Below are 13,737 nucleotides of genomic sequence, written 5' to 3'. Positions count from 1 at the left end.
CTGAGCCAGACATAGCCCCCCGACTCTGCTCTCAAATTCAGAAATATGACCTTTTTTAAGCAATTAAATCAAAACACAGGCATAATTGCACTAATAAATATGTCCCGTTTTGCTTCTAATGTGTCGACATGTGTGTGAGAATGACATTTAATATACTTTAATAAGTGAGCAGATGAACATGCCTAAAACATGAAGTCACTGTTTATAGAGCAACTCTAAACAACGTCGAGATCATCTAAAAGCCTCTCTTCTGTATCAAAACAAGCGAAGAATGAAAGATTGTTTAAAGATATGCTCTGGGGTCTCGCTGGATCCTAACAGGCATGTTTAGAGTGAACCATAAGAATATAATCTTGGGAGACAGATGATTTTCATGTTTTGCACATCAGGGATATTTAGGAAATGAAACAAAGACCTCTAATATGGAAAAGCATGTAGGGCCTTTCGGCTTTAATTAATAAAGGGATAGAGTTTTTTTTCCCCCCTTCAGCCTAAACTGCATGTAGCAAAAACACTTCGGTCTTGTAAAGTCATGTAGAATAAGTGAAAAGGCTGCCATCAAGTTTTTGGGCTCTATTTATCTCTGTGTTTGACGATCCTGGCTGGGTATCCATCAATCCCTCATCCTGATGGGTTGTCTATACAAAAATAGACTTGTAACAGCAGAATATATACATCCACAATACCTCAAGGGCAAAAGAAGACGGCACCGCTAACACCGCTGCCACACTTAGCGGTAGGCGTTGCAACCTGTAGTGGGCTATACCTGAAGATTCCGGGTGCAGAAGACACAGTATCAACGATTCCATATGAAAGGTAGATAGCACTCACCGATCTTGTTGAAAAAAATCTTGTTTCTTTATTGGCAACGGTTAAAACATCATGGCCGGGAGAGTGAGGATAGGAGGGTGCAAGTGCTGACGACAGCCGTTTCGCACTTGCACACTCCTGTCCTCACTCTCTCGGCCATGATGTTTTAACCGTTGCCAATAAAGAAACAAGATGTTTTCAACAAGATCAGTGAGTGCTATCTACCTTCTTTCATGCAGAATATATATATATATTTACTTTTTTACAAGTATGTCTCTTGCATGAGTAGAGCCGAATATGCATCTCGAACATACCAAAGACCATACAAAGGACCAGGGAGCCCTCACTACGCGTGATAGAAAGGCGATTCCGGCAGCTAAATAGGAAAGGGTTCTTTACAGTTAGAGCAGTCAGAATGTGGAATGATCTACCGCAAACAGTAGTAATGGCAGACATTATAACAGCTGAGGGATGTAGATAATTTAGTGACAAAAAATGTATAATTGGTGGAGAAAGGTTGAACTTGACGGACCTAGGTGTTTTTTTTTCAACCTATGTAATATTTCTGATCCCAGCTCTGGATAATATTTCCTATTGAGGCAATAATAAATGTGGGCTTGAAAAGAAGTCAGAAAAGTAAGAACATAATAAGACCAATAGATGACATATTAATTTTAATATTGATACATGTTACTTTGTGAGCAGTTAGGGGAGCGTACAGAAACATTCCTTAGCCAAAATGTTTCATCTGCAGATGTTTCCGAGAAATAAAATCTGATACCATTGCTACTGAAATCCCAAGTGAGTCATTCCCATAAACTTAAATGGGGAACACATGGGGCTCGATGCGGAATCCTAAACCATTTCACGTTGACAATTCTCCATTACGGTATTATGTTACTAGACTAAAATTGTCACCTTGTTATATTATGGAATTTGGTTACTTATTGATCAAACACTGTATTTTTTATGACAATTTTCCAAGATGGAACATATTATTAGTTCTCCTACTTTAGAAAATAGGAAATTATATGTAGATACACTGATGTTACGTGATATCCTGTAATAGAGCACTAAAAAAAAGTCAGAATGGGATATTTCTGGGATAAAGTGTTAGGGATATAATTTTTAGAAATCCCTTCAGTGATTCATTTGAAGAACACTATAATGAGTTTCTACCTGGCATAATATGGCTGATAACAATCTAGACTCCATCTAACAGCAGTGTAAATGTATAAAGTCTATTAAAGGCTAAAATGGATTTTCTGGGATTTTACAAGCTCTTTCCAAGAGTAAGGAATGTTCTAAAATAAAGAAATGACCGCTATGTGCTCCTTTAATCCCCCACTGCTTCAGCGACACAGCTCTGGTGGTCCACAACCGTTCTACAGTGAAGACGTCTCAACTGTTTGACTCAACACATGGCTGCTAAGTGATTGGCTACAGCGGTCAGCTGACTTATAGACGGGAAGTCTTCACTGCATAACCAGACACGTTCTTGAGAATGGACAAAAAATTCAAAGGGTAAGTAGTTATTTCTTTATCATATAATACTTCTTCTGGGCAATAATTATATAAACAAATCTTTAGATGGCACAAAGATGTCCAATTATTTTCCAGTATAAACATGTGCAAACATAAAAAAAACAGCAAAAATGTTACCATTAATCATAATAATATATCTTTATTTTAGTTGTTACTCATATTTGTAGCGTTGACATAAAAAATAGCGACATACTACTTGTAAGCAGGAGAAATGGGAAGACGAGCAAAGACAGTCACCAAAATTTTGGAAATGTTAAAACTTGGCATTTCATTGCAGGGCGCTCTTTTTTTTTAGAATTTATTTTTTTTTTACGAGAAAAGAACAGTTAGTAGAATATCTCTTTAAAAAAAGGCTGATGTTACAATGTGCACATGATCTATTACAAGTGGTAATCATGGTAATGTCCCTATCTGACATCATGACAGTGTGCAGCGTTACATGATGGAGCTCGACTTCGTAAACATAGTTCAATGTCAATAACACACACTTTATTCATTTTCCTTGTCTCTGCCATAAAAGTAATTTCAGGGAACATCTGTTGTAGATTTTGAAACAGATTTGTTTTAATGCTGTGTTTAACAAGCCTCTTTAATCTACATAGACTGATGCTAACAATTTTTTATTATGCTATTTTGAAGATATCATTTTGTTTTTTTTAATCTTCCCTCTAAAATACAAAAATCAATACTATATAAGCAAAATGTTAACCAGAGTTAGTTATACGGCATAGAGTGTGAACACAACCTACGGTTCTCAAATCCCCAGCTCTCATGATCGTAGGAGTGGCAGAAAAATTCAAGGGGGAAGTAATAATTTCTAGATTTTAAAATATTATTTTATTGACTGTTATAAAATCTCCTTCTGTGCGTTCCTTATAGTGGAATTAAATGTGCGGTTTCAATCTCGTGATTTTAGATAAAACATTACAGCTGTTAATTTAATTAAAGACGGAAAAAAATGAATGTACAAACTACGGGGAGTTACATTTTTATCAATTTCTCTTTCTTTCTTCGATAGTAACTATTGCTTGAAAGTGACCTTTCCAAAGGATTTCCTAATAACTAGATAGTTTGGTTAAGCATGTGTGACTGCTTTATGGCTGAAAGGTCAGATGCTTAAGTACTTGGGTTACGTGAAAGCTCTTTTTTTTTTTTTACACACTGATGCTTAAATGGAATAAGAATCTCATTATTTGAGCCTCAACAAAAGACATATTTAGATAATGGAGTGATTAAGCTGATGACATGAATGATGACATCATTTAGCAGCTCAATGGAGAAAATCCATGTTGGGCATTAACCACTTCCAGATTTTCTTTAGAATTTTTACAGAGTTGCTAACATTACATTTACAGACACGTTTTAATATAAGGGCTTATTTTACGTAGTTGCATCTAATTGTAATTTTATTGTACTTTTTCGATCAGCTCACCACTGAATCTATTACTATTAGGATCGACAGGGGTGAAATCCAGTGAGAAAAACTTCTCTCAATATTTCGAAGGGTAAGTGCGCACGTCTTTTTCAGACGGATTCCGCGTGGAGCCAGTCCTAAAAAGCACTAACAAATGTAAAAAATAATTAACGTATGCACTGTAATGACAAAACTACTTGCTGTTCATATATATTCTGACTTTTGTAATTCTTTGAACTTCTTCAGGCTTCGAAAGCTGTAAGGCGGCTAAAAGCTGTAGGTTCTTAGCTGCAAATTTCGTAGAGCTGGTTGAAACTGGCGGGAAAATGCCAAAACTTGCAAAATTGTTATGCAGACTCGTGTTGGAAATATTTTGAAAACATTTTTCTGATTTTTCAAAGTGTGTTACGCCTGATTTCTGTCATAAACACTTGGATGAATCGGGGCCTTAATGAATCTTGTACAAGTGACCGGTCCATTCTTGAAGCGTCTTCCACTTGGAAGTCACCAGAAAAAAAAACTGAAAAAAAGAAAGAAAAGGAGGTGTTTTAGGAAAAACACCACCAGCACTTTACTGAATTGTCTGTTGCTTCAAAAACTCCCTCAGGCACATACCCTTAAAGTAGTGTTCTTGAGATCATCTTCAGGAGCCCACCACTCCCATGCCTCCCAGCTTCCTGCTTTGACGGGGGGGAGGGGGGTGCACGCTCCTTAAAATTAAGTTTGGACTATTGGTTTGAGCTGATCTCCTAGGCTGAAAGCAAAGGCAGTTTTGCCTCTGCTACATGGAGGAGGGGCAGCCGGACTAAAGGTACTGTCACACTTAGCGATGTACCAGCGATCCCGACCAGCGAAATGATGCGGTCAGGATCGCTGGTACATCGCTGGTACATCTCACCAGCGACATAGCAGCGGTCGGGGTCGCTACTTACGTGTCAGACGAGGCGATGAAGATGTCCTCCCACCCGCATCCACGCGTCGCTCGTCGTCACAGCAGGAAGCCGACGACGAGAAGCGGCCCAGGACGTTCTCGCGCGATCAGTGATAACCAGCGGGGGAACGGTCGGAGGTAAGTATCAGACATAGCGATATCGCTAGCGATATTGCTATAACGTCACAAAAACCAGTGACGTTATAGCGATATTGCTAGCGATATCGCTTAGTGTGACAGGCCCTTAAAGCTGTCTAGCTTCCGAGCAGCGCAAAAAGGCTTAAAGGGAATCTGTCACCCCATTTTAGCCCTATCAGCTGCCGGCACCGCCATCAGGGGCTTATCTACAGCATTCTGTAATGCTGTAGATAAGCCCCTGATGTAACCTGAAAGAAAAAAGAGTTAGATTATACTCACCCCGGAGTTCCGTCCGGTCCGATGGGTGTCGCCGCCCGTCCGGCGCCTGCAGAGCAGAGGGCAGAGCAGCGTACTGCAGTGCTCAGGCGCCGGACCTCTCTGACCTTTCCCGGCACCTGCGCACTGCAGTACTTTACTCTGCCTTCAACAGGGCACATAAAGTACGCCTGTGCAGGAGCCGAGGGAGAAGCAAGGAGAAGGAGGACGTCATCGCTAGATGGGAGGCGCTGGACTGGACCGCGAGACCCACCGCACCCGACTCCACTCCCCGGTGAGTATAATCGAACGTGTTTTTCTTATCTTTCAGGTTTCATTGGGGGCTTATCTACAGCATTACAGAATGCTGTAGATAAGCCCCCGATGGCGATGGCAGCAGCTCATAGGGCTAAAATGGGGTGACAGATTCCCTTTAATTTCATAGATCCTGGTTGCGTTACATGCTCCTTGCCTAGGTAAATGGCCACTCAGACTATAAAGTGGACGGTAACTTCAGGCCCTGTCACACATACAGATGCGCCAGCGATCCCGACAACGATATGACCTTGTTAGGATCGCTGGTGCATCGCTACATGATCGCTGGTGAGCTGCCAAACAGGCAGCTTCACCAGCGATCAGCACCAGCGAGGACGCTGGTCTCTAAGGTAAATATCGGGTTACTAAGCGGCGCGCGTCACTTAGTTACCCGATGTGTACTTTAGAAACCTGGGTGCTCGTGCCGGGAGCTGCCAGCACGCAGGCTTCTAAGGTACACATCGGGTAACTAAGTGACGCGCGCCGCTTATTAACCCGATATTTACCTTAGAGACCAGCTACCAGCGCCTGCTTAGAGCGTTTTTAGCCTCGCTGATCGGTGGCTCCCGCTGCCACACGCAGCGATGCGCGCGATCAAAAAATGGCCCAGGCCGATCGAGCACAATCAGCGATACCCGGCGGGAAGGGGGGGGGGCGGTCGCTGATCCCCGTCACACACAACGATCTCGCTGGCGAGATCGCTGTGGCGTCACAAAATCAGTGATCTCGCTATAGAGATTGCTGTGCGTGACGGGGCCTTTAGGTGATGAGCTGTACCCTATAAAACTAAAAAACCCTCTGTTTTTGAGATTTTTTTAAAAGGGGTAAATTGCAAAGTTGCTTGTTCTTACAAGCAATTACAATTTACAAACAATTTTCACCCATTTCTGAACTGGAGACAACCCTTTTAACAAACTTTGCCTTTTACAATTTGCTTTTGTATGACAGACAACCTTTTTTTCACATAAGCCAGCAACATAAATGTACATTTCCTTTCATTTTACCGCCTCTCAGAACTATTATGGGGATTATAGTTATATTTGTATACAATACACATTGTTCTTCAAATAATATGGGACAGAATAGAACCGATTTAGTAAACCAATACACGGGACAAAAAAGTAGAATCTTAAAAACAGCTTTTAAAAATCTTCTCCACCATACCAAACAAAAGAAAATGTAATAGAAACTATAAATCTGAATGTTGCATTGGTGATTTAATATCTCATAGACAAGAAATGTTCAGACTCGCAGCAGGATACAGAAGCCTATACAAATTGCAATACCTACTGGCAGTGAAGCACTAAATTGACATCTCCTCCACAACGCTCACACAGGGTAGAAATGACTTGTTCATAGAAAAATGTCATTTACATCAACCCATCCGTTTGAAAAGCAAATGCAGATCTTTTTATAGGTGTTAAAACCGACGTTTCCGCTTGTTCTAATGAAAATATTAGGTTGTATACCAAAGTATAACAATAATTACAGACGCTTAAGTATCTGAGGAACCCGCGAAATTACGGACCAATTAAAATTAACACATCTCTCACAGTCTGCACTGTTCCCGGTACAGATTTTGCTGGGGTTGTTACAAACCATCAGCACACTGTACTGTACCGCTATTATACAGAGTCGGTGCCGTCTAAGGCCCTGACAGTTATTAATTATAGGTCCTTACATATCAATAATATCCCACAGACCCAACTCTAGTACAAGTCATAAAAACAGAGGTAATAATGGACTAACATAATAATAAATACAATAACATAAATAATATATAACAAACATAATATAATAACTAGAATGTGAGAATTCATGTTTCTATACTGATTTACCACTAGACCTGGGCTAGAAAGAGAATAAAAGGGTAGAGTACTTGGGATAACTTCTTAAAAGGTCACTTACTAATACATTATGTAATTTACTTTGGTCTTTTTTTTAACAGAGATGAGTAAATCTATTCCATTAGAATTGAATTCTACTCAAATTTTACAAAAATACACATTCTCCACAATGCAGATTTTTTGGAACTGATTCAGCAAAATGGTGATCGGCTAGCCAACGTTCTACTGGACATTCAGGACCCACAACAGGTTAAAAAAATAAAACTAATACCAGACACCTCACCTTTCCAACCACTTGCACTTCCGCTGCTCACTCTCCCCTGTACGGTCCTTGGCACATTTACTTACCATCGCCATGCACTACATCTTCCCAATAAGCCAGGACTTCAGGCTGCGACTTGCGTGTTGTGTTGTAAGGTTGCGGTGATGTCGATAACATGCACCACATCCTTAAGCATCCCCGACCTATCCATGCCCATATGTCCCAGCCTAGCGTGAGGATGCAGTACAGTGGTGCCAAGTGGTGAGAAGATACGTGGAGGACCATATGAGGGACAGTGAGCAGCAGAAGTGGGTGGTAAGCTATTTTTTTCTACATCTTAATATGCCCTAGGGGTCTGTAATGACACCAGAGTATATTAAAGGACATTCAATTCACGAAGAATAGATTTTTTTAAAATAAAATGTTCCACAAAAATTTGACTAATTCGAAAATCTTCAAAGCAAACTCATCTCTACTTTTTAACTGCATCATATAATGACCAAGAATCTGAAATTTCAAGTTGTTCCACCAATTTCATGTAAATACTGCAGGCAGGATAACTCAACACAAACCAACATGTAAAAGTCGTAGGTGCTAACTTTTAGGGTTGCCCTACTGGTATGACAATGAGTGCTATGCCCCCTTTTTGCAACATACCCTCATTTTGCCTCCTCAACGCCCCACCATACCTTTTGCATATGTCCAAAAACTGTGTTTGGAAGCCAAGAGTCCAGTTTTTATGAAGGTTTTAGCAGTGCCTGGACAATTTATCAACACTTTTGCACTTCTGAGAGTCCTGAAGGTCTATTTAATTTTTTTGAGTCTCTGGGATGTTTTTGGAAAGTTGGTGATTATGATAAAAGTATAAAATTCCACATTAAATTAAGTCCTGTTATATAACAAAAGCCCCCGTCACACACAGCGACTGGCCCCCCTGCCGGGTATCGCTGATCGTCCTGGAATGGCCAGGACATTTTTTTGATCGCTGGTCTCCCGCTGGCCAGCACGCATCGCTGCGTGTGACAGGCAGGAGATCAGCGAGCTGGAGCTGGTAACCAAGGTTAACATCGTGTTCCTAAGCGCCACGCAGCACTTAGAAACCCGATGTGTACCTTGGTTACCAGCTCCCTGCACCAGCGCGCTGGTAACTAAGGTACACAGTGGGTAACTAAGCGATATGCGTCGCTTGTTACCCGCGTGTCACTGTCCTGATCGCTGGTGAAGCTGCCTGTTTGGCAGCTCACCAGCGATCATGTAGCGACACACCAGCGATCCAGACAAGTTCATATCGTTGTCTGGATCGCTGGTGAGTCGCTATGTGTGACGGGGCCCTAAGTCTGATAATCATTAGCCATTTATGACCCATTATTGATTTTCTATGACTTCTTGGAAGATAAGAACTCCCCTTTATAGCAAATTTCTGCTGAAAACAATAGTTATTTGTCATTTTATATTCATCATGTTTGGTACCAAAAAAATGTTCTTATAGGTTTCTAAATAACAAAATATTGGGTATAATGGGCCACCATATAGAAATAATTCAATGCTTGTAACATGCACGTTGCTGCTCACAGTATACACCGCTGCCTCTCCTGTGCTTTCAATCTGCTTCCCCATATCTACTGCCTTTGTGTCACACACAGTGTAGGAAAGACTAAGTGCAACACGAAGGGATGATGGGAAGGGAGCCCAACACTAAGGAAGGGGGGAGTGGAGACCCCTAGGCAGATCTAAAGTCACCCTGTCTGCCCTAAATGTCGCTATATAGGTTCTGCACCTATCGCTGAGCAGGAACCTAATCCCTGCCTGATCCTGGCAATAAGCCCTGCTTAGGGAAAGAGAACTAGTCAATCCCCACAACCACTAAAGACAGCTGGGATAGGCAAACAAAGGGAACACTTATCTTGAGTAGACTCAGAGATGTAACACAGCTGTCCTCCAGAAACACCAAAGAGGAAGATAGCCGACTGTCACGCCTCAACAGGGGATCACCGGCAATTCCCAGCAGAAGGCTGGGAGTCTATAAACACCCAGGTCCAGGTGTGTCAATTAGAGCCGGAGAAAGGTTGCCACTGGGTCAAAGACTCAGAAGGGTTAAGGCGTCTGCAAAGCAAAACGCAGAGACCTTCTGCAGCTAGATGCAGTCCGACTGTCTGAAGCTTCTGACATACCCGTGACACTTTGGGCATAGATTTTGACAACTGAGATTATGGACAGACATTTTCTTTTTTGATTAGGGAAAATTTGATTAGGGAAAAAAACAAAGAACATGGGCAATATTACGGAGTTTTTGGAGTGATTTCACATGTCTGCTTGAGTTCATCTTTGGACTACATTATTAAATAACTTTACTGCTACTAGCAACAAATATTGTGCTAAGTGCCCTGTGGATTTCATAGCGACATACAGAGTACTTCACATACCATCTCATCTACGATGCAGTCAACATCGCGCTGGCACAAATACTTATTTGCCATTTTGGCACATCTCGAATTCTAAATACGTGTCTTGTGTCTTTATTGCGTTCTCCAATGTTCCATCTGTTTTCAGTCAAGGAGAAATGGATATCTGTTTAAATCCTAATTTTAAGGGTTTAGAAGTCACATGCTTATTATTCCTGAGGATGTGGTCAGGCATTAATTTACTTTTAATGACCCGTTCAAAGCAATGATATTTTCATTAAGAAATTGTCGATTGATTAAAATGTCAGATACAAGCAGCAGACTGTTTACGTCGCGGCACCGCGGTGCTCTCCAACAGTCCTGTAATGTACTTTACAGGATCAGGAGAGAATTAGGAAATTAGAGCCATTTTTTTCACTACAATTAATTACAATGTGGACCATTTTATTGCATAAAGCTGGATGAATGCTTTAATCGCTTACATATTTAAGGACTTTACTTCATTACTCATCCGAGGCATTGTGTTATTCATGTTTGCAGAACCATTTAAGTAAATTAAACCGTATGGCATATAATTTTTCCAAGGTGAGAATCTGAGAAAATGCAGCAAACACCCCCTTCCAAGATATTTTCGTGGAAAATAAACTTTTTGCTATTTTAAGACATATCTGTGTACACAGTGAAGATGTATGTTCAAAGGGACATGACATTTGCAACGAATTTGTAGGGCTGCGTTCAAACTGTGAAACAGGATCCTTTCAGTGCTAGAGGTACCTGCATTACATTAGATTTTTTTTCTTCTTTCACATCCTGAAATATTACCCTTTCGGTCTGTATGTAATTAAATGTAATAGTCATTGTGCATTAAAATGCACGTTATAAGAACAACTGCCAAATGTCTTGAATCTGAAGACGAAGAGGGGGGTTCAATCCAGAAATACAAAATCTGATATCCCAATTCAACAAAAATAAAATACTTATGAAAAGCTTCTGTTCTTTTATAGTTTCGCTGCATAATTTGATCCCTAATAGGCAAAAGTCACTAATCATAGAGATGAAAATTGCATTGTTATCATTTTCTTAATATAAAATTAACTAAAATAGCTAAAGAAAAACATTTTAACTAAAATAAACCTAAAAATACACAACTGAGTAAATATCACCATTGCTTATTCTAAGTGGGTATTCACGAAAAAAGTATTAGGACTACACCAAAGAAGTGAATGACCACAAAAGAGTCATATAAAAATATAGTATACGTTTTATTAATACATACAGTTAAAATGTATTAAAACAGTGGGGAGCAGAACACAGAGAAAAAAAGAACGTTCGCAACAAACATTCATAACACATATGTGTGGTAGAAGCTAGTCAAATTGCTATATTCTCATTAAACTAGTCATATACAAAGTGAGATATGGTATAGATCTATGAAATAGACCAATGAATGTGTAAGTACTTAATAGATAACTAGATAAACTGCATATATTCAAAAAAACAACATGCCATAGAACAGAAATATAGCATATACTTTAGGACCCCAGGATTCAGACATGTGTTTCGCCCTTGGCTTTCTCAAGGAGTATGCCCCTCCCACACATATGTCTTGTGAATACGTTTGTCGCGAACGTTATTTTTTCTGTGTACTGCTCCCCACTATTTTAATATTTTTTAATTTAATGTATTAATAAAATGTATACTTTTTACTAAATTTTATATGTCTCTTTTGTGGTCATTCACTTCTTTAATGTAGTCGTAAAATAAACCTAAGTCCAAATTAGGAAAAAGTCTAAAATATACAACGGTCAAAACTTCAATGAGTCATACACAGAGATAGCTGCAAGGTACAAGAGGGGCGAGCAGAGAGTAGTCCGGTCACAGGCAATGAGTCATACACAGAGAGGACAGCGCAGTACAGAATCGACAGGCAAACTCACAACGGGAAACAGAACCGGGTCAGAACCATATAAACAAGCTATAACAACGAACAGGCACAGGCACACAGAGGTCAGCACACTCGACCAAAGGCAAAAGTATAACTGGCAGGGATTGGAGCTTCCCAGGGGTTTAAGAAGCTCTCTCAGAACCAGAAAGAGGCCACAATCATTAACCCCAGGTGTGCAGGTCAAAACCTGCACTGAGCTCCAGACATTAACCCCTGATGTGCATCTCAAAAACCTGCACTGGGATCATGACAGCAATATTGGCAGGTATGTGTTACTGAGATGGTTTTTATTTTGACGGGACTTTGGGTGCAGTATTTAGGAGCAATCATTAGAGTCTGAGTTGTAAAGGTCGCTCCCATACTCCAGTCCGGGACTTACAGGCCTAACAGGCAGCTGGGTTAGCTCAGCAGTGTGGTGTGCTGGAGCTGGAAAAAGACCATTCATGGTGGACAGTCTATGTTAGAAACTGAGAAGTGTAATACCAAGTTGGTGAGACAGTTTAATTTACTTTGCCCTACCCAGAAAAGGGACTGTTTTGTTATTTATTTGTGCTGAAGAAAAGACTGTTCTTTTATTCCTTTGTGCTGAAGAAAGGCTGTTTTCATTTTGGAACTATAATTTAGGAAGGACAATAAACTTTATTCTGTTTTGATATACGGTACCTTAATATCCCTGTGTCTATTTGTAGCCAAGATGCTACCAGAGAGCTAAAACCCCTACAGTGTATATTAAAAAGCAATTATAACTATAGAGGATTTGCAGCTTTCACAACTGTAAATGTCCGACTGACCATCCAACAAGTTGAGATGTATTGTCCTGCAGCCCAAGTATTGTAGGTTCTTTTTTCTTCACTTCTTGATATTCAGGGAAACACCATAAACACTAAATGGTTAGTTAGTCATGCCGATGGGATCAGCTGACTTTTTAAAAAAATTTGTGTGACCATCTTATCTTCTACTATCTTAATACCCAAGTACCTGCTAATGCTAACTCAACTCAGGACATATCTTAAGGCCGCCCTACACATTAGATGGCATTGTTCAGACAACTGTTCAGCCATCTTGGCCGACTCTCCCACACACAGGATAACTCGTCCAGTATTATTTGTGAGATAACATATCAGCCAGTGGCTTATCTCCAGAAGAACAAAACAATCGGCATTCGCCCTGGACACAGACTGTCCGCCAAATCCATTGATATCAGCAGGTTCAGATGACATTAGTCTAAAGTGTATAGGGGCCTTTAGTATTTGTGAAACCATGTGTTTGGATGAGCTCAGGTAATATCTGTATACAGAGTACAACTTACTATCAGCTTTCACGTATAAATATCAGGATCTAATGTTATGGCACAAAGGAACTAACACAACGCTTACCTTTCATAATGCCTCCGAGTGCAGGTGGCAGCACTAGTACTTCCTGGATTTCCACCCAATTCATCGTAAATATGCTTCCATTGCCTCCGAGCTGTAATCTGTACGAAAGCAAGAGGCGGATTTATTTTAATATTAATGTTCTCTACATTACGCTTTGCAGAGTGCACATTTTACACCAGACAAGAATAACATTGTAAAATTATCTAGGAGAACATTTTATATAGCGGAGCGCTGTATGATCCATAGATTCAAGACTCTTCAAACAAATTATTGGCAGAAGACTTATTACCCTGCCCTAGTTTCTGTAAGCCTCGGAGGGGGTTTATTACACTTGACTACATCTTCACTCTCGTATGTTTTCAAGACAAAGAACCTGATTTACACTTATTCCAGAACAGCAACGGGAAAAATAAATTTCACATTTCAGCAGCAGTTGTGAAATGTCAAAGGTAAATATCAGCCTGTAACCCCTTCCTGCCTGCAAAACACTCATTCAC

At 40.3% G+C, this 13,737-nt stretch overlaps 1 protein-coding gene across 3 annotated transcripts in view; it reads right to left on the bottom strand.

Moving 5' to 3' along the window:
• ARID5B (AT-rich interaction domain 5B) overlaps positions 1-13,737 on the bottom strand; it is a 354,406-nt gene that overhangs the window by 55,851 nt on the left and 284,818 nt on the right. For all 3 annotated transcript variants that reach the window (XM_073548292.1, XM_073548293.1, XM_073548294.1), the window contains one exon: positions 13,241-13,338. In XM_073548292.1, coding sequence (XP_073404393.1) covers positions 13,241-13,338 — 98 coding nt within the window. The remainder of the gene's footprint in view (positions 1-13,240; positions 13,339-13,737) is intronic.

Source organism: Dendrobates tinctorius, unplaced genomic scaffold (assembly GCF_039654945.1).
Source record: "Dendrobates tinctorius isolate UK_male_01 unplaced genomic scaffold, ASM3965494v1 ptg000156l, whole genome shotgun sequence".
In the NCBI taxonomy this organism is placed as follows: domain Eukaryota; kingdom Metazoa; phylum Chordata; class Amphibia; order Anura; family Dendrobatidae; genus Dendrobates; species Dendrobates tinctorius.
Note: the sequence above shows the minus strand (reverse complement) of the source record. Positions and strands in the feature narration are given on the sequence as shown.